We start from the raw sequence: 20,813 nt of genomic DNA on the forward strand, positions 1-20,813 counted from the left end.
CAAATACAGATAAATGAAAAATAAGAAAACTGATCCCCAGCAGACCTTAGGGAATACTAGAAGAAATTTTTTTGGGCTGAAGTAAAATGGCCCAACATAGAACAGAGCTGGGCTCTCGGTCCCATATTGAACTCGAGTTGGAAGAGGCGAGTCCGGTCTCAAAACGGAGGTAAAACCGCCGCCCGGTCGCCCCCAGCCCGACTCCGGCCGCCGCCGCCGCCGGGGGGAGGAGGGCCATGATCCAAAGGAACCAGAACAGTTGAGAAAACTGTTTATTGGTGGTCTGAGCTTTGAAACTACAGACGATAGCTTAAGAGAACATTTTGAGAAATGGGGCACACTTACAGATTGTGTGGTGATGAGAGACCCCCAGACAAACCGTTCCAGGGGCTTTGGTTTTGTGACTTACTCTTGGGTTGAAGAGGTGGATGCAGCAATGTGTGCTCGACCACACAAGGTTGATGGGCGTGTAGTGGAACCAAAGAGAGCTGTTTCTAGAGAGGATTCTGTAAAGCCTGGTGCCCGTCTAACAGTGAAGAAAATTTTTGTTGGTGGTATTAAAGAAGATACAGAAGAATGTAATTCGAGAGACTACTTTGAAAAGTATGGCAAGATTGAAACCATAGGAGTTATGGAAGACAGGCAGAGTGGAAAAAAGAGAGGATTTGCTTTTGTAACTTTTGATGATCATGATACAGTTGATAAAATTGTTGTTCAGAAATACCACACTATTAATGGGCATAATTGTAAGTGAAAAAGGCCCTTTCTAAACAAGAAATGCAATCTGCTGGATCACAGAGAGGTCGTGGAGGTGGATCTGGCAACTTTATGGGTCGTGGAGGAAACTTTGGAGGTGGTGGAGGTAACTTTGGCCGTGGTGGAAACTTTGGTGGAAGAGGAGGCTATGGTGGTGGAGGTGGTGGCAGCAGAGGTAGTTATGGAGGAGGTGATGGTGGATAAAACGGATTTGGAGGCGACGGTGGTAACGATGGTGGTGGTCCTGGTTACAGTAGTAGAGGAGGCTATGGTGGTGGTGGACCAGGATATGGAAACCAAGATGGTGGATATGGTGGCGGTGGTGGAGGATATGATGCTTACAATGAAGGAGGAAATTTTGGAGGTAACTATGGTGGTGGTGGTGGGAGCTATAATGATTTTGGAAATTATAGTGGACAACAGCAATCAAATTATGGACCCATGAAGGGGGGCAGTTTTGGTGGAAGAAGCTCGGGAAGTCCCTATGGTGGTGGTTATGGATCTGGTGGTGGAAGTGGTGGATATGGTAGCAGAAGGTTCTCAAAACTCAGAAGAAAAGGGCTACAGTTCTTAGCAGGAGAGAGAGCGAGGAGTTGTCAGGAAAGCTGCAGGTTACTTTGAGACAGTCGTCCCAAATGCATTAGAGGAACTGTAAAAACCTGCCGCAGAAGGAACGATGATCCATAGTCAGAAAAGTTACTGCAGCTTAAACAGGAAACCCTTCTTGTTCAGGACTGTCCTAGCCACAGTTTGCAAAAAGTGCAGCTATTGATTCATGCAACGGAGGGTCAATTAGATGTACATTCCTGAGGTCTTTTATCTGTTGTAGCTTTGTCTTTTTCTTTTCATTACATCAGGTATATTGCCCTGTAAATTGTGGTAGTGGTACCAGGAATAAAAAATTAAGGAATTTTAAACTTTTCAATATTTGTGTAGTTCAGTTTTTCTACATTTTAGTACAGAAACTTTAACAAAATGCAGTTTTGAAGGTGTTTCCTTGTGAGTTAACAAGTAAAGAAGATCATTGTTCATTAATATTTTGTATGAATTTTGCTAAAGTTAACTGTAAAGAAACACCTGCTGACTTGCAGTTTAAGGGGATCTATTCTCCCCATTTCCAAACCATGAAATGAATGGGCTCTGACATGTGGAGAGAATAGATATTTGTATGTTTGCAATGTGTGTTTTAGATAATAGAATTGGGTATTTAAATTAGCATATTTGTGAATTTAATAGCTTTAAGATTTACTTCAAATGAAAAATCTCAGAATTCAAAAAAAAAAAAACAAAAGAACAGAGCTGGGAGCGCGATTGGCGCTGCCTGCGGGGGAGGAGCGCCGCCGCCGCCGCGAGCTGGGAGCTCGATTGGCGCTCCCTGCGGGGGAGGAGCGCCGCCGCCGCCGCCGCCGCGAGCTGGGAGCTCGACTGGCGCTCCCTGCGGGGGAGGAGCGCCGCCGTCGCCGCCGCGAGCCGGGAGCTCGATTGTCGCTGCCTGCGGGGGAGGAGCGCCGCCGCCGCGAGCTGGGAGCTCGCTTGGCACTGCCTGCGGGGGAGGAGCGCCGCCGCCGCCGCCGCCGCCGCGAGCTGGATTGGCGCTGCCTGCGGGGGAGGAGCGCCGCCGCGGCCGCCGCCGCGAGCTGGGAGCTCGTTTGGCGCTGCCTGCGGGGGAGGAGCGCCGCCGCCGCCGCCGCCGCGAGCTGGGAGCTCCATTGGCGCTGCCTGCGGGGGAGGAGCGCCGCCGCCGCCGCCGCCGCCGCCGCCGCCGCCGCCGCGAGCTGGGAGCTCGACTGGCGCTCCCTGCGGGGGAGGAGCGCCGCCGCCGCCGCCGCCGCGAGCTGGGAGCTCGATTGGCGCTGCCTGTGGGGGAGGAGCGCCGCCGCCGTCGCCGCCGCGAGCTGGGAGCTCGCTTGGCGCTGCCTGCGGGGGAGGAGCGCCGCCGCCGCGAGCTGGGAGCTCGCTTGGCACTGCCTGCGGGGGAGGAGCGCCGCCGCCGCCGCCGCCGCCGCCGCGAGCTGGATTGGCGCTGCCTGCGGGGGAGGAGCGCCGCCGCCGCCGCCGCCGCGAGCTGGGAGCTCGTTTGGCGCTGCCTGCGGGGGAGGAGCGCCGCCGCCGCCGCCGCGAACTGGGAGCTCGATTGGCGCTGCCCTGCGGGGGAGGAGCGCCGCCGCCGCCGCCGCCGCCGCCGCCGCCGCCGCCGCCGCCACGAGCTGGGAGCTCGATTGGCGCTGCCTGCGGGGGAGGAGCGCCGCCGCCGCGAGCTGGGAGCTCGATTGGCGCTGCCTGCGTGGGAGGAGCGCCGCCGCCGTCGCCGCCGCGAGCTGGGAGCTCGGTTGGCGCTGCCTGCGGGGGAGGAGCGCCGCCGCCGCCGCCGCGAGCTGGGAGCTCGACTGGCGCTCCCTGCGGGGGAGGAGCGCCGCCGTCGCCGCCGCGAGCCGGGAGCTCGATTGTCGCTGCCTGCGGGGGAGGAGCGCCGCCGCCGCGAGCTGGGAGCTCGCTTGGCACTGCCTGCGGGGGAGGAGCGCCGCCGCCGCCGCCGCCGCCGCGAGCTGGATTGGCGCTGCTTGCGGGGGAGGAGCGCCGCCGCCGCCGCCGCCGCGAGCTGGGAGCTCGATTGGCGCTGCCTGCGGGGGAGGAGCGCCGCCGCCGTCGCCGCCGCGAGCTGGGAGCTCGATTGGCGCTGCCTGCGTGGGAGGAGCGCCGCCGCCGTCGCCGCCGCGAGCTGGGAGCTCGATTGGCGCTGCCTGCGTGGGAGGAGCGCCGCCGCCGTCGCCGCCGCGAGCTGGGAGCTCGATTGGCGCTGCCTGCGTGGGAGGAGCGCCGCCGCCGCCGCCGCCCCCGCCGTCGCAGTCGTCGTGAGTGAAGAAGCGCCTCGGTGACGCCTGGTGAGGGCCCTCGCCGACGCCTGGGCTTACCTGCCGCCCGGCCAGCTCCGCTCGTTTCCCGTCCCCCGCGGCCCGGCGCGGGGCAGGCCTGCCAGGGCCATGGAGGACGAGGTGGTCCGCATTGCCAAGAAGATGGACAAGATGGTGCAGAAGAAAAACGCGGTGAGCGCGGCGGGCGGCGCGGGCCGGAGGGAGGCCGGGCGGCGGGCGGGGGCCAGTCGGCCTGAGGGGGCTCCCGGCCCGCGGTGAGCGCGGCGGGTGCTGCGAGACGGCGGCGAGGCCCGCGCTCTGGGGAGGGGTTCCTGGGGAGGGGGGAGCTTCGTGTCCCGCGGCCGCGTCCCGGGCAGGGGTTCTGGGGGGCGTCCTGTCCCGCAGCTGCGTCCCGGGCAGGGGTCTGGGGGGCGTCCTGTCCCGCAGCTGCGTCCCGGGCAGGGGTTCTGGGGGGCGTCCTGTCCCGCGGCCGCGTCCCGGGGAGGGGGTCCTGGGGGGGTCCCGGGGAGGGCGTCCGGTCCCGCGGCCACCGGCGCTGGGATCCGCCCTGGGCGCCCGAGGCCCCTCGTGATTAGCGCAGCCCGGTAAACTCTATGGAGGCATCCTCCTCATTATTTGAAACGTGACGGTGGTAAAGCCTCGCTGGTTTAGCTGAAGAGTGCAGAGAGCCCTCCCTGTTTGAAAGAATTGGTTCTCTTTCCCGGGCTCATTGGCCAGCAGCGAGAAAACAACATCAAACAGAGGTTTGTGATCAGTTTTAGACATGAAACTGTTCAAGCAAAACGTGAATTTCCTGGATCTTATTTTTGAGGAAGGCTGAACATTCCCTTGATTGTCTCAACTCCCCTGCATGTTTGCTTAGCAATTAAAAAAGGTGAACTACGCCAGTGTACTTGGCAAGTTGCTAAACTTTTTGGAAAAAGTGGATCTTGTTAGGCCGCGGAGTGCGGGGAGCTGTGTTTAAGGCATTGCCGCCGACGAGGCTGTGCTGCCGGCTGGATTTGGACACATGTCGTTGCTGGTCCTCTCAGTGGTTTACAGTTGCTACCGGTGGCGTTTTCTGTCACTGATAACGTGTGCACGTGAACGTGGTCTCTTGCGGTTTGTATGAGGTGCTCCAGTTTCTGCATTTCTTTCCACCTGTGTGGGCCACTCTCAGTCCCTTGCTTCCGAGTCGTCTGTATTTTCAGCTAAACTTCTGAAATTCTAAGTCCAACGAATGTGAAGGAGAGAAGGGCTGCTCTGATTTGCACAGCACTTTGGAGTTACAAAGCGTTTGTGCAGAATTCTTTGGGGACTCACGACAGCTGTGTTGCATTCATTTTACAGAATAAGAAACTGAGTCAGACCAAGCGGTTCACCTCCTTAAATGAAGTGTGCGTTGTGGATTAAGCCAGGACCCGAGTTTTCTGCTGGGCAGCATGCAGAAGTAGTGTTAAACACCGAATTCTTAAGACTTCAGACTTGGTGTGCGCCTCTTTTCCTTTAACAGGTGCATTGCCCGGCGTGTAATTTCATACCCTGTTCATCTGTCTTTGCAATTTTGGCTTTTTAAAGGATTTCCTGTTTGTTTTCTGTTGCAGACGTTGCCGGTGCCATTTATTGTTTCTGTTGATACAGGCCTTTCATTCCTCACTGCAAGTGATGAGTTCTGTATATTTGATTGGCTGAACGTTTCTGTTATTCTGTTTAAACTGGCAAGTTTTTTTTCTTTGCCTAGAGAACCCTAGACTCCCCTAGTAGAAGCTGGCTCCTAGGGAAAAAGGCCGTTTCTTGGGTAATTTTTTTCTCGAACTCAGGCTATAAAATGTGTACCTTTTAATCATCTAGTGCACTAGGTGTTTTTGTTTGTTTCCTTTCCTTGAAATAGACGTTTCCTAGAAATGAGGAATTCCTTAGTGAGCAAGTATGGAGAAGACCAGTTTGTATTTATCTGCAGTTCTCAAATTATAAACATATAATGCGTCAGCAGGAGAATGAGGATAAGCTCCACAGATGATCCTCAAGTCTCACTTTTCTTTTCAAATCTTATATTTCTAGTAGTACAGAACTTTACCAATATAAAAACTTGCCCCCCCCGCCCCCCAAAAAAAAGAACACAACTGCAGGAAAGAACAAAGAGCACTTAAAGTGTGTGTGTGTCTAATATATACATGTACATATACCCAGGTACATACACCTTTATATTTATATGTTATTTTGTAAATAAGTGACAATAATAATGTCTTGTGGAGATGTAGAACAGAAGTATACAACGAAAGCACAAACAGCAGGAGGGGCAAATGGAGTTAAACTGTTCAACCTCCATGGGATGGTTCCATGGAGGAGGCAGAGAGGGGGATGGGATCCTCGAAGAGCTGCTGAAGACCTTGCATTTTTTGCAGATCTCTTTAGAATGCTACTTGCATATTGTGCTCTCACTGAATGCACCTGGCTGAGCTATGGCACATTAGCACGGTAAACATTTGTCAGATTTGCCCTAGTCAGAAAATTTTCTATACCTGCCATCCTGCTTGGCACTTAAAAAAAAATTTTTTTTTTTTAAGCTCTCTATGATATAGGGATGATGGGTGAAGAAGGTAGGCTGCAGGGTAATATGTAGTATGTATGATCCCATTTTGATACAGTAAACAGAAAGTATTAAATGCATGCCTGTTTGTATGAGCAGTGAGTTTGCATGGTTATCTCAAGAGGGAGGGAATGGGACGGGTAGAGAAAGAGACTGACCACAGACTATTGTTTTACTTGTTACAAGAGGCATGTGTTGCCTTCATTTCTGATTAAACTTTTTGTGTCCAGATTATTGTAGGTTTACATGCAGTTGTAAGAAATAATAGTGCGATAGCTCCTGTGTGTCCTTTACCCAGTTTTCCCCAATGGTAACATCTTACAGAATCATAGTATACTGTCACAACCTGGGTATTGCCATTGACACAGTCAAGATAGAGAACATTTCCATCCCACAGGATCTCTCCTGATGCCATTTTATAGCCACTGCTGCTCCCCCACTCCCCACCAAATCATAGTGATCTGATAGTGCAGTGGATAAAGTTGCAATTAAAGTTTTTGTGCAGATGATCAAGGGAAAATACCCCCTGGGGAAGATGGCCCATCTCCCACTCCCCCGGCCCTATCTGTCCCTGGCAACCTGTCATTTCAAGAATGTTATGTGGGACTTCCCTGGTGGCGCAGCGGTTAAGAATCTGCCTGCCATTGCAGGGGACATGGGTTTGATCCCTTGTCCGGGAAGATCCCACATGCCGCGGAGCAGCTAAGCCCATGCGCCACAACGACTGAGCCTGCGCTTTAGAGCCCGGGAGCCACAACTACTGAGCCCACGTGCCACAACTACTGAAGCCCGCGTGCCTAGAGCCCGTGCTCTGCAACAAGAGAAGCCACCGCAGCGAGAAGCCCGCACACTGCAACAAAGAGTAGCCCCCGCTCGCCGCAACTAGAGAAAGCCCACACGCAGCAACGAAGACCCAACGCAGCCAAAAATAAAATAAATTAACTAATTAATTAAAAAAAAAGAATGTTATGTGAATAAAATCATATAGTGTGTAACCTTTTTTTTTTTTTAAGTAAAAAAAATTTTTTTTTGGCTGCGCTGCCGGTTGTGCGATCTTAGTTCCCCGACCAAGGATTGAACCCAGCCCAGGTAGTGAAAGTGCTGAGTGCTAAACACTGGACCGCCAGGGAATTCCCAGTATGCAACCTTTTGGATTGGCCTTTTTCAATCAGTGTAATTCCCTGGAGAGTCATCCAAATTGCATGAATCAACAGTGCTCCTCTTTTTTAAAAAAAATATTTATTTATTTATTTATTTGGCTGTGCGGGTCTTTAGTTGCAGCATGCGGGATCTAGTTCCCTGACCAGGGATGGAACCTGGGCCCCCTGCATTGAGAGTGCAGAGTCTTAACCGCTGGAACACCAGAGAGGTCCCAGTGCCGCTTTCTTTTTAATTGCTGAGTAGTATTCCATGGTTTGGCTGTACTTCAGTTTGTTTAATCACTTGCCCATTGAAGAACATCTGAGTTTTTTTCCCATTTCCTGACTATTACTGATAGAGATGCTGTGGACATTTGTGTACCTTTTTTTGTGCGAACATGCGTTCTCTGGGATAAATGCCGTAGGGTATGTGTTGCTTTTTTTGTTTTTTTTCCGGCTACGCTGTGCCACATGTGGGATCTTGGTTCCCCAATCAGGGATCGAGCCCGTGCCCCCTGCATTGGGAGCTTGGAGTCTTAACCACTGGACTGCCAGGGAAATTCCTGTATTGCTCCCCCCGCCCCACTTGATTGATTGATTGGTTGATTGGCTGTATTGGGTCTTAGTTGCGGCACGCGGGACCTTCGTTAAGGCATGTGGGATCTTTATTGTCGTTGCGGCGCACGGGCTCTTCGTTGCAGCATGAGAGCTTCTCTCTAGTTGTGGCGTGCGGGTTTTCTCTCTCTAGTTGTGGCACGTGGGCTCTGTAGTTGTGGCGTGCAGGCTCCAGAGCGCGTGGGCTCTGTAGTTTGCTGCACGTGGGCTACCTCATTGAGGTGTGCGAGCTCAGTAGTTTGGTGCGAGGGCTTAGTTGCCCCGTGGCATGTGGGATCTTAGTTCCCCGACCGGGAATCGAACCCGCGTCCCCTGCATTGCAGGACGGATTCTTTACCACTGAACCACCAGGGAAGTCCCTGTATTGCTTTTTTAAATTCAAAAAAAAAAAAAAGGAAAAGCAATTAGAGGTGAAACAACTAATTATATGATGGCCTTTCAAAGTACATATTCAAACCCTACATTCTTGGTGTACATAAGTTATTTATGTTGATTTGTGGTGTTTAGCTCTAGCAACAAGGCAATAATAATAACGCTGTAGTTTTCCTTGTTTCTTTCAACTGATGATCTGTGTATTTATTACAAATATTAATTAACACTCACAAGCTACCAGGAGGCAAGTAATGGTTAGCGCTGGTGTGGTTAACTCCTTTATAGATAGGGAGGTTGAGGCATGGGTATTGTGGAATTTGCCATGTTGAGGCATGGGTATTGTGGAATTTGCCTAAGGTTATATAGCACTGTGTTCTGACTCAGATTCATTCAGATTTATTCCTTCCCTTTCTGTCTCCTGAATTAACGCTTTGTAATTTTGACCTAGGTGTGAGGACACGAAAAGGGTTTTTTTCTGTATCTGAGGTTTAGTGCTTGTTTTATAGAAGCAATATAGTATAGTGGTTAGAGTAGGCACTTTAGCATCTGAGTTTTGTTTTTTTCTTAAGTCTTTAATGAATTTGTTACAATATTGCTTCTGTTTTATGTTTTGCACATGCCGGAAAGGTAATAGGCCTTGGCCCCTGGGCCTGGGCTTCGTCTCTTGTGCTGTCTCCTGTCCCTGTTGCCCCCGCGCGCTGGCCCGTCCGCGCTGTGCCAGGGGGTATTGGTCGTCTCGCGGCTCAGTTCACAGTAGCTGAAAGGGACTGTGTGTGATGGTCTCATTTCTGCCCATCGTTTTCAAAGGGAGGCTCTGGCCATTGCTCCTCGGGTAAAATGCAGAGGGAGTGCTTTTTAAGATGGGACTGTCAGTGTTGGGGACACTCCTTAATTACCAAAACGGAATCCCCTTCAGTTCCTCCAGCTGTGTTGTTTTGGCACAGAAGATGTGAGTAATAGGAACTGGAGCTAAGTTGGAGTGAAAAAACGCACCGGTCCCGCCGAATTTTCCATCGAAACAGTTGATTTGTGTTGTCTGTAGGAATTCTAAAGGGCGTACCGTTGCTTCCTAACCGGAGTCATTTGAGAGATCTACCTCTGTACGTTCAAATGATTAATTTTGAGACTTTGCTCATGTGTGCAGTAAACCCTTTAATTCCCTAAGACCTTCCTTTCCTCCATCTCCTACCCCATTAAGCCCGCTTCAGTTCATCTCCTGAATTTCTTTGGAATCTGTCAGCTCTCCCTCAACACCCTAATACTGAACTTGCCTGTGTGTTGCGATTAGGTCCTAACTAGTGTCCATATATCTTGTTTCCTTCCAATCCATTCTTCACACAAAAAACCTTCAAGGCAAGTTGGAACATTGCTCATAAACATCGCTCACAAACATTGTTTTGAGAATAGAAAACACAGTGTTTGTTGGCCTTTAAGACTCTGCGTGGTCTAGAATCCTCTCTGCTTCTCTAGCCCCATCTTGTGCCACTTGTGCCCTCACTTTCTATGCTTCAGATACACTGAATTAACCTTAGTTCTCACTCATCTGACAGAAGTCAGTTCAGATATTATTTTTCACTGTGATCCCTAGCATTAAGCAAGTTGATTATCACGTTTTGTATGAGGACTAAAACTAAACTGGGAAGTGGAAGAATTGAGTTTAAACTGTTTCAGTCAACACGCATGTATTAATGATACCTACATATTGAACACCGGGCTAGGTTTCATGAGGGATACAGAAGTTCTGGCCATCTCTGGTTTTGGATATCCCTTATTTGTTGAGACCTTTGCGTTGTTTGGTTGCCTTTTGTCTGTTTTCAAGATGGGAAAACAGGAACGAGGGAAGTATAGGTTATTACTAGGTGGGGTTGAACAAGTGGAGCAGCAAACTGCAAGGCAGAAAGAAGAGGGACGTACTATAGAGGGATATGATTTCCATTCTCAAGGCGCCTGCATCCTGTGCAGGGAGACAGCCTAACATAAAATGTGCCTAACAACAAATATATTGACTTCTTACTAAAAATCTGCAGTTCATATAACCAAGGGGTTTATAACTTCTCCTTTAAAAGTGATATTCCTGGGACTTCCCTGGTGGTCCAGTGGTGAAGACTCTGCGCTTCCAATGCAGCAGGCGTGGGTTCAATTCCTGGTTGGGGAGCTAAGATCCCACATGCTGCGCAGCCAAAGAAATTTTTTTCAAAAGTTATACTCCTGTATTATTGAATTTAGTGGTTTAGATTTTGTTTTAATGTTAAGAAGATTTCAGTTTATTTACCAGGAACAAACAAAACATAATGTAAAAATAGTTTCCCAGAAACGATTTCCATCATTCTCTTCTTCCCTTTCTCCCGCAGACTGGTGTTTCATCTTTACAAGCTCTCTGTCTTTCCATAGGAAAGCTGTCTGGCTTGGAGGTTGCAATCCCAGGGAATTTTTCATCAGCGGGGAAGTCTCCATCACTACAGAGGGATCAAGGGAGAAGTCAGTCCCTGGTAAGTGAGATGCTCCCCCTAAACACCAACACAGCAGTCGTGTACCTTTTAAGGGGTTCAAGGGCAAGATGGGCTAGGCATTTCTACTAACTCTTCTTAAGGACCATGGACAGTGCCGTAAGCTACGAGGTAAGCGGTGACTGTTGTAATTCTTACTGGTGATCATTTCCTGTCACTGATTCTCGGCTTTCTTTGTATTTCATAGGACTGTTGTCAGTCCAATAGAAAATGAGTCTTATTTTTAAAAAACTGAAATGTTTTACAAAGCCTAGCATTCTCATATAGAGTCCTTTCAATTCTCCCCACTTTCCCAAGAGGCTATGAACGCTTCACACCATGAACTAGGAGAGGGGGTAGAGCCCTTTCTGATGAAATACATCAACAAAGACAGAGTCTTAGCCTGCTTGCTCTCTGGACAGGATCTCGGACTACAAGGTCTTCAATCCTGGTATAAATGAAGGAAGTGAGGACAGTTCAACTGGCACTCTCATAACAAGAGTTGTGAAACACCTTCCAAAGAGACTATAGCAGTAGATGAGGGAAGGGAGTGCTACAGTGTGGTAGTACAGGGGGAATGATCGGCTACAGCAGTGAAAAATGTGGTACCTATTGGTGTGCTCTCGGGGTTCTTGTACATGTAGCATAGATGACCTTTACAGTGGCCCTCTCACCTTCCCACCTGCATTAGGTGTTCTTTTTTTTTTAAATTTATGTTTATTTATTTATTTATTGTTTGAACTTATTTATTCTATGTGTTTATTTTTTTGGCTGCACTGGGTCTTCATTGCTGTGCACGGGCTTTCTCTAGTTGGCGGCTAGCGGGGGCTACTCTTGGTTGCGGTGTGCGGGCGTCTCATCGCGGTGGCGTCTATTGTTGCGGAGCATGCGCTCTAGGCGCGTGGGCTTCGGTAGTTGCGGCTCACGGGCTCTAGAATGCAGGCTCAGTAGTTGTGGCACATGGGCTTAGTTGCTCCACGGCATGTGGGATCTTCGCAGACCAGGGCTCGAACCCGTGTCCCCCGCATTGCATTGGCAGGTGGATTCTTAACCACTGCGCCACCAGGGAAGCCCTATTCTGTATACTTTTAAAATATTTTTTAAAATTTTACTTCTGAATCCACAGAGTTAAAAATCTTTTATTATTAAACCAAATAATATTTCTCTTTTAAAGGAGTCCTTTCTACCAAGTACCTGTATGTAAAGGTAAGACCGTGAACTGTGGGCTCTATGTAGACCGATCCATTTGATGTCAGAAGAGGTATAAAATACACTTTCACAGTTGGATTTCCTCTCCTGTGCTCTGCCACCAACATGAAAACAGCATACCCAGAGTAGCCTGGGTTTCAGTACAAGGCATGTGGAACAGACCCAAACCGTTTTTGCATCCTGATGCCAAACTCCAACTGACTCATAAGCCCATGAGTGAGGAAAGCAAATGTCTGTTGTTACGAAGCACTGAGATTTTCGAGGTTCTTATACAGTATCACGGTGGCAATAGGTAACTGACACATTAAAGGTGTTCTGTGTGATATTGATTAGACTATACATTTGGGGGGCATAATTTTATATCACAATAAAAATGTATAAGATATATAACCATCTCGGGTTTCCCTGATAGCGCAGTGGTTAAGAATCCGCCTGCCAATGCAGGGGACACGGGTGCCAGCCCTGGTCCGGGAAGATCCCCCATGCCGCGGAGCAACTAAGCCCATGTGCCACAACTACTGAGCCTGCGCTCTAGAGCCCGCGAGCCACAACTACTGAGCCCATGCACCGAAGCCCACGCGCCTAGAGCCCGTGCTCCACCACAAGAGAAGCCACCGCAATGAGAAGCCCGTGCACCGCAACGAAGAGTAGCCCCCGCTCGCCGCAACTAGAGAAAGGCTGCACGCAGCGATGAAGACCCAACACAGCCAAAAATAAAATAAATAAAAGTAAAAAAAAAAAAAAGAAAAGAAATATAACCATTTCAACATATAAATGTATTTATTCAAATTAAATTCAGTGCAATTTACATGTGGAACTAAGCAATTTTCTTTATACATTTAGGCATATTCCATTTATACCTACAGACAGATAAACTTTTTGCACAAGTAGGAAAACTTAAAATATATTTTGAATAGATTTGTACAAACTGTTGAATACTTTAAAATTAGTAATTGAAAGTTCCCACCCTCATTTGGAGGTAGAATGGGAACTTAACTTTCCAGTTACTGGTCTGAAAAAGAAAATAACTTGCTATAATTTTGAATGTTATATAGTATAAGCACTATAAAAATATCACTGTCATGATAGCATAGGAACACTCTAAATGTAGACCTTATGGTAGAAATTGCTAGCTGTTCACCAAAACTCATTTCTTCTTCATCCTGGAAAGCACAGCTAAACTATTCCTAGTCAGTGGAAAGTGATGTGGGCCACACCTAGGCCTAGCCCATAAAAGCCTCCCAACATGTGCTCCTCCATGCTTTTCGTCCCTTCCAGTTGACTATGATGATGAATCCAAGGTTCCATGTTTTAAAGAAAGCAGAGTCACAGTCAACCTGGGTCCCTGCTCAACGTTTCTTGAGCAAGAAATAGACTGGTATTGTGTTTGCTATCTGTTCACTGTATCATGCAAAACAATAGTAAAAGAAACAATGCCAAATAGTTATCTACCTCCCTAAAATTGAACCTCTATAGTTTTTATGTTTTCATGAACTACTTGCATTCTTATGACAAGTATTATGAGTTGAAAATACGTCAGCCACAAGTAGCATGAGTTTCACATAGGTTGTTAACTTCACTAGAAATTGAAGTAAAAACATAATAAATTATATTCTCTTCATAGCTATGTAAATAAAAGATGTTTTAATCATGTACAACCTAATGCTTAAAATTAAAATTAGGTTTTCTAACTAGAAAGACCCAATCAAGAAATTTCTTAGTTAATGACACACAAAAGTTGGTAATGTGACCTAAAATTCTCTTACCATCTGTGCCATGAAGAACAGTAATCTGTTGGACTGAAGATGATGAAGCAAACTTGACAGGAACTTTGCCCAACTTCTGTGTACTGAGGTCTGGAATATCATGTCCACGATCTTCAGCATTAACAAAAATCTCAGATGAAAACATGGTTTTTCCTGGACTCTCTGTTGTTATCTGAGTGACTGCATCAGATGATAATTTTCCAGAGAAGGGAGAAAACGGGGTCTTAATCTCCTTTGGTGATCTGAACAAAAAAGAGAAAGCACACAGCAGGTCATATCCTTGGCTTATCAAATACTGTAATTTCTTTCCAAATGTGGCTTCAATATTTTTTGGAGACACATCCAACTCAAATGGTTAAGTTATTTCTGCAGTACCCTGTGCTTTTTTACATACTTATTACAGGGTGATCATGCATGAGTTTACTTTTACTTATTTTAAAATCTACTTTTATTTTGGATTTAGAATGCTATTATATAAGGAAAGGGTACTTTTCAGTTGAAGTGGAAAGATATCCATTAAAAAATAATTACTGGAAGTCCACTATAAATTAGGGGACTATGCTAAACGCATAGAGTGTACAAAAATAAAAAAGAAACAGAGCCTTTCCTCAAAAAGTTTATATGTCAGTGGGGGAACCAGAGGTTTTTAAGGTTGTAATTATGTATATAGATTATAAAGAATCCATATTAAAACATAATGGAGTAAATAAATGAGTGTATAAATAAATAAATAATAGGAGGGAGGGAGAAGACAAATCTTGCCAACAGAAGAATTCCATATGTAGGTAACCTCCCCCCCGCCCCCCCCCGGCATCCATCTCCTCCCCAAGGAGGTGGAGGTGAAGCTTAATCTTCCCCTTAAGTCCAGTCCTGGGCTGGCCTTAATGATTGAATTCCAGAGACAGTATAAAATGGGAGAAAAAGTAACTTTACAGTGGAGAAACCAAGCAAACACCATGTTATGCAAGTGATGATGTTTCACATCACCAGTGATGTCACGGAGACACTACATACTCTCTGTTATGATGTGATGAGACGGTTACTTCGCTTCTGCGGTATTCTTTGTCAAAACCTATAACTCCAGTCGAATCATGAGAAAAACATCAGCCAAACCCAGACTGAGAACAATTCTACAAAATATCAGACAAATATTCCTCAAGACTGTCAAAATCATGAAAAACAAGGAAGGAATGAGGAACTGTCATAGACCAGAGAAGACTAAGGAGACATGACAACTAACTAAGTGGAATGTGATATACTGGATTGGGTCCTAGAACAGAAAAAGGTCATTAACAGGAAAACTGGTGAAATCCAAAAAAAGTCTTAAGTTTAGTTAATAGTAATGTATAAATGTTGGCTTTTTAATTTTGAAAAATATACTATGGTAGTATAAGATGTTAGCAATAGGAAAAACTGGGAGAGAGGTAAAGGGAACTCTGTTTGTATCTTTTCTGCAGATTTGAAATTATTTGAAAATGAAAAAGGTCATTTTTAAAAAATGGAGTAATACTGTATTGTATTATATCACAGAAGAAGAAGACCTTTTAAAAGGTCTTTTAAATCTCTACCCTCTATATACTATTCACTAATTAAAAGGACAATTATGAGAAAAGAAAATAGGCCCATCTCCCTTATGTATACAGAAGCAAAAATCATACACAAAATGTTAGACAATCAAATGTAGAGTGTGTGAGTGAGTGAATGTGTGTGTGTGTGTGTGTGTGTGTGTGTGTGTGTGTGTGTGAATTCCTACCAAGTTGTTTTACTCCAGAAATGCAAGGTGAGTTAACATTCAAATATCAATAAATGTCATGCACCACATCCATAAAATAAAGGAGAAAATGTATATGATCATATCAGTATAGTCAGATAAAGCATTTGATAAAATTCAATAATTATGTATGATTAAAAACTCATAGCAAAGGGAAACTACAAAAAACTTTAGAGCCACCATCCTATTTATAGTGAAATGTGGAGAACGTCCACTGTAAGATTAGGAACAAAATAAGAATGCCAACTCTTACCTTTTCTATTCAACCTATTAGTAAAAGTATTAAATGGCATTAGCAGTAAGGCAGGAAAAAGAAATCAGAAATATAAGGCTAAGAAAGGAAGAAATCATACTGTCACTTTCCATAGTTGATATAATTAAGGATACAGAAAATCCAAAACCATCTACAGATAACTTATTAGAATATCAGTTAGTTTTTAGAAGAGTTGCCAGATAAGAGACCAAACATTAAAAAATTCCACTAACATTTTTCTGTGTCTGAAAAGTTATAAAATTAAAAACTAAAAAATATGCCATCTACATTATCATCAAAACATCATATACCTAATAATAAGTGTAATAAAAAATGTAAGAACCCTATTAGAATAGAAAACTATTGATATATCATAGAGAGAAATTAAAGGTGATCTAAATAGGATTTCTGCTTTGAGGCAGGATGTATAGGCATACCTCACTTTATTGCACTTCACTTTATTGTACCTTGCAGATAATGCTTTTTTTTTTTTTTTTTTTTTTTTTTTACAAATTGAAGGTTTGTGGCAACCCTGTGTCAAGCAGCTCTACTGGTGGTGCCATTTTTCCAACAGCATTTGCTCACTTCGTGTCTCTATGTCATGTTTTGGTAAGTCTCACAATATTTCAAACTTTTTCACTATTATACTTGTTACATGATCTGTGATCAGTGATCTTTGATGTTACTATTGCAAAAAGATTACAGCTTGCTGAAGGCTCAGATGATGGGTAGCATTCTTAAAGTCTACTTTCAAATTAAGATATGTACTTTTTTTAGACATAATGCTATTGCACACTTAATAGACTACAGTATAGCATAAACATAACTTGTACATGCACTGGGAAACCAAACAACTCGTGTGACTTGCTTTCTTATGATATTCTCCTTATTGTGGTGTCTGGGACCAAAGCCATATCTCCATAATAATATGCCTGCACTAGGTAGGCACAGGCCATCACTCCTGCTGCAACGAGCAAACAAACTTGAATAAAAGATCATCGAGCTAAGGAAGCAATCAAGAAACAATATCAACTAATATGCTAGAGAGGGACATTTAGAGATTTGGAGCAGGGGTTTGGTGTAGGGAGACATACTCCACTGGAAAAGAGAAATCACCATATCTTTTGATGAACTCATTTGCTGGCATGATGGAGTGAAATCTAGCAGAATGTCAAGCCGATTTCCCCCACAGGATATTTCCTTAGTGTCAGGGTGGTATAGGATGATGGGGGACTGAGCCAAGAAAGCAGAGTGAAATTTCCTGCACAGTCATGGCACTAACAAACCAAATCCCGCTAGATAAAGGGGCCTGTGACAATCATTAGGTCTCCTCTTCAAGACATTTGCCAGTTTTTGAACCTATATAAAGCAGGAAGCTAAATACCTAATGCCTGAGGGAGAGAACTTTCCAAAGTGAGGAATTAGAGACCTACCAGACTCACAGTAAAAACCCAGAAGTGCCATCCCCAAGAAGGGGGCTGAGTCAGAAAAAGTGAAGTCATCTGCAATGTTTCAGTGTTTATGAGACAAATTTTCACTGAGAAAGTGTAACGGCAACAAATACATAGCTGGTCTCTCCTTACATTTGCCATACTCTGAAGCTGTGAGAACTGAGAGCCTAAAGAGCTGAATTCAAACATCTGAAAGACTGAAGTCAATAACTGACTGTATTTATTGAAGAATCAAAGACCTGTCAGGCTCACAGCAAAAATCCAGGGAGGCCACAAATTAGGAAAAATCATAGGTAGGATGAGACAACTAAAGCTCCAACCCAGTTCTGACCTAGTAAAATTCCTGAAATGACTGAAATGATCAGCCACTCTGATTAACAGAGAAAAGGGTAAATCTTCTCTGGTGCAAAGTAATAGCATCTTCAGTCTCTATGAATTTTTTATTCACCACGTCCAGCACACAATCAAAAATTATGAAATTCCTGAAGCAGGAAAAAGTGACTAAAACTTAAGACAAAAAAAAAAAAAAAAAAAAAAAACCAAGAAAAATTGATTTAGAGGGAATTCAGATTCTGGAGTTAGCACAGAACTTTAAAATGACTATATTGAGAGTAAAAGATGGGGATTAATAGATTAAAATATGGAGAATCTCAACAGAAAATTGGAATCAATTTTAAAAAATCAAATACAGATAAATGAAAAATAAGAAAACTGATCCCCAGCAGACCTTAGGGAATACTAGAAGAAATTTTTTTGGGCTGAAGTAAAATGGCCCAACATAGAACAGAGCTGGGCTCTCGGTCCCATATTGAACTCGACTTGGAAGAGGCGAGTCCGGTCTCAAAACGGAGGTAAAACCGCCGCCCGGTCGCCCCCAGCCCGACTCCGGCCGCCGCCGCCGCCGGGGGGAGGAGGGCCATGATCCAAAGGAACCAGAACAGTTGAGAAAACTGTTTATTGGTGGTCTGAGCTTTGAAACTACAGACGATAGCTTAAGAGAACATTTTGAGAAATGGGGCACACTTACAGATTGTGTGGTGATGAGAGACCCCCAGACAAACCGTTCCAGGGGCTTTGGTTTTGTGACTTACTCTTGGGTTGAAGAGGTGGATGCAGCAATGTGTGCTCGACCACACAAGGTTGATGGGCGTGTAGTGGAACCAAAGAGAGCTGTTTCTAGAGAGGATTCTGTAAAGCCTGGTGCCCGTCTAACAGTGAAGAAAATTTTTGTTGGTGGTATTAAAGAAGATACAGAAGAATGTAATTCGAGAGACTACTTTGAAAAGTATGGCAAGATTGAAACCATAGGAGTTATGGAAGACAGGCAGAGTGGAAAAAAGAGAGGATTTGCTTTTGTAACTTTTGATGATCATGATACAGTTGATAAAATTGTTGTTCAGAAATACCACACTATTAATGGGCATAATTGTAAGTGAAAAAGGCCCTTTCTAAACAAGAAATGCAATCTGCTGGATCACAGAGAGGTCGTGGAGGTGGATCTGGCAACTTTATGGGTCGTGGAGGAAACTTTGGAGGTGGTGGAGGTAACTTTGGCCGTGGTGGAAACTTTGGTGGAAGAGGAGGCTATGGTGGTGGAGGTGGTGGCAGCAGAGGTAGTTATGGAGGAGGTGATGGTGGATAAAACGGATTTGGAGGCGACGGTGGTAACGATGGTGGTGGTCCTGGTTACAGTAGTAGAGGAGGCTATGGTGGTGGTGGACCAGGATATGGAAACCAAGATGGTGGATATGGTGGCGGTGGTGGAGGATATGATGCTTACAATGAAGGAGGAAATTTTGGAGGTAACTATGGTGGTGGTGGTGGGAGCTATAATGATTTTGGAAATTATAGTGGACAACAGCAATCAAATTATGGACCCATGAAGGGGGGCAGTTTTGGTGGAAGAAGCTCGGGAAGTCCCTATGGTGGTGGTTATGGATCTGGTGGTGGAAGTGGTGGATATGGTAGCAGAAGGTTCTCAAAACTCAGAAGAAAAGGGCTACAGTTCTTAGCAGGAGAGAGAGCGAGGAGTTGTCAGGAAAGCTGCAGGTTACTTTGAGACAGTCGTCCCAAATGCATTAGAGGAACTGTAAAAACCTGCCGCAGAAGGAACGATGATCCATAGTCAGAAAAGTTACTGCAGCTTAAACAGGAAACCCTTCTTGTTCAGGACTGTCCTAGCCACAGTTTGCAAAAAGTGCAGCTATTGATTCATGCAACGGAGGGTCAATTAGATGTACATTCCTGAGGTCTTTTATCTGTTGTAGCTTTGTCTTTTTCTTTTCATTACATCAGGTATATTGCCCTGTAAATTGTGGTAGTGGTACCAGGAATAAAAAATTAAGGAATTTTAAACTTTTCAATATTTGTGTAGTTCAGTTTTTCTACATTTTAGTACAGAAACTTTAACAAAATGCAGTTTTGAAGGTGTTTCCTTGTGAGTTAACAAGTAAAGAAGATCATTGTTCATTAATATTTTGTATGAATTTTGCTAAAGTTAACTGTAAAGAAACACCTGCTGACTTGCAGTTTAAGGGGATCTATTCTCCCCATTTCCAAACCATGAAATGAATGGGCTCTGACATGTGGAGAGAATAGATATTTGTATGTTTGCAATGTGTGTTTTAGATAATAGAATTGGGTATTTAAATTAGCATATTTGTGAATTTAATAGCTTTAAGATTTACTTCAAATGAAAAATCTCAGAATTCAAAAAAAAAAAAACAAAAGAACAGAGCTGGGAGCGCGATTGGCGCTGCCTGCGGGGGAGGAGCGCCGCCGCCGCCGCGAGCTGGGAGCTCGATTGGCGCTCCCTGCGGGGGAGGAGCGCCGCCGCCGCCGCCGCCGCCGCGAGCTGGGAGCTCGACTGGCGCTCCCTGCGGGGGAGGAGCGCCGCCGTCGCCGCCGCGAGCCGGGAGCTCGATTGTCGCTGCCTGCGGGGGAGGAGCGCCGCCGCCGCGAGCTGGGAGCTCGCTTGGCACTGCCTGCGGGGGAGGAGCGCCGCCGCCGCCGCCGCCGCCGCGAGCTGGATTGGCGCTCCCTGCGGGGGAGGAGCGCCGCCGCGGCCGCCGCCGCGAGCTGGGAGCTCGTTTGGCGCTGCCTGCGGGGGAGGAGCGCCGCCGCCGCCGCCGCCGCGAGCTGGGAGCTCCATTGGCGCTGCCTGCGGGGGAGGAGCGCCGCCGCCGCCGCCGCCGCCGCCGCCGCCGCCGCCGCGAGCTGGGAGCTCGACTGGCGCTCCCTGCGGGGGAGGAGCGCCGCCGCCGCCGCCGCCGCGAGCTGGGAGCTCGATTGGCGCTGCCTGTGGGGGAGGAGCGCCGCCGCCGTCGCCGCCGCGAGCTGGGAGCTCGCTTGGCGCTGCCTGCGGGGGAGGAGCGCCGCCGCCGCGAGCTGGGAGCTCGCTTGGCACTGCCTGCGGGGGAGGAGCGCCGCCGCCGCCGCCGCCGCCGCCGCGAGCTGGATTGGCGCTGCCTGCGGGGGAGGAGCGCCGCCGCCGCCGCCGCCGCGAGCTGGGAGCTCGTTTGGCGCTGCCTGCGGGGGAGGAGCGCCGCCGCCG

General features: G+C 46.8%; 1 protein-coding gene across 1 annotated transcript in view; it reads left to right on the top strand.

Annotated features, from left to right (window-relative positions):
- Positions 1 to 20,813, top strand: part of LOC309621579 (uncharacterized protein) — a gene marked incomplete at both ends in the record, with an annotated part of 72,469 nt that overhangs the window by 17,539 nt on the left and 34,117 nt on the right. The window contains 6 exon segments of the mRNA XM_082409003.1: positions 138 to 745; positions 751 to 957; positions 961 to 1,292; positions 18,072 to 18,687; positions 18,693 to 18,899; positions 18,903 to 19,293. Coding sequence (XP_082265129.1) covers positions 138 to 745; positions 751 to 957; positions 961 to 1,292; positions 18,072 to 18,687; positions 18,693 to 18,899; positions 18,903 to 19,293 — 2,361 coding nt within the window.

This window comes from Balaenoptera borealis (assembly GCF_965194805.1).
Source record: "Balaenoptera borealis genome assembly, contig: HAP1_SCAFFOLD_1307, whole genome shotgun sequence".
NCBI classification, from domain to species: domain Eukaryota; kingdom Metazoa; phylum Chordata; class Mammalia; order Artiodactyla; family Balaenopteridae; genus Balaenoptera; species Balaenoptera borealis.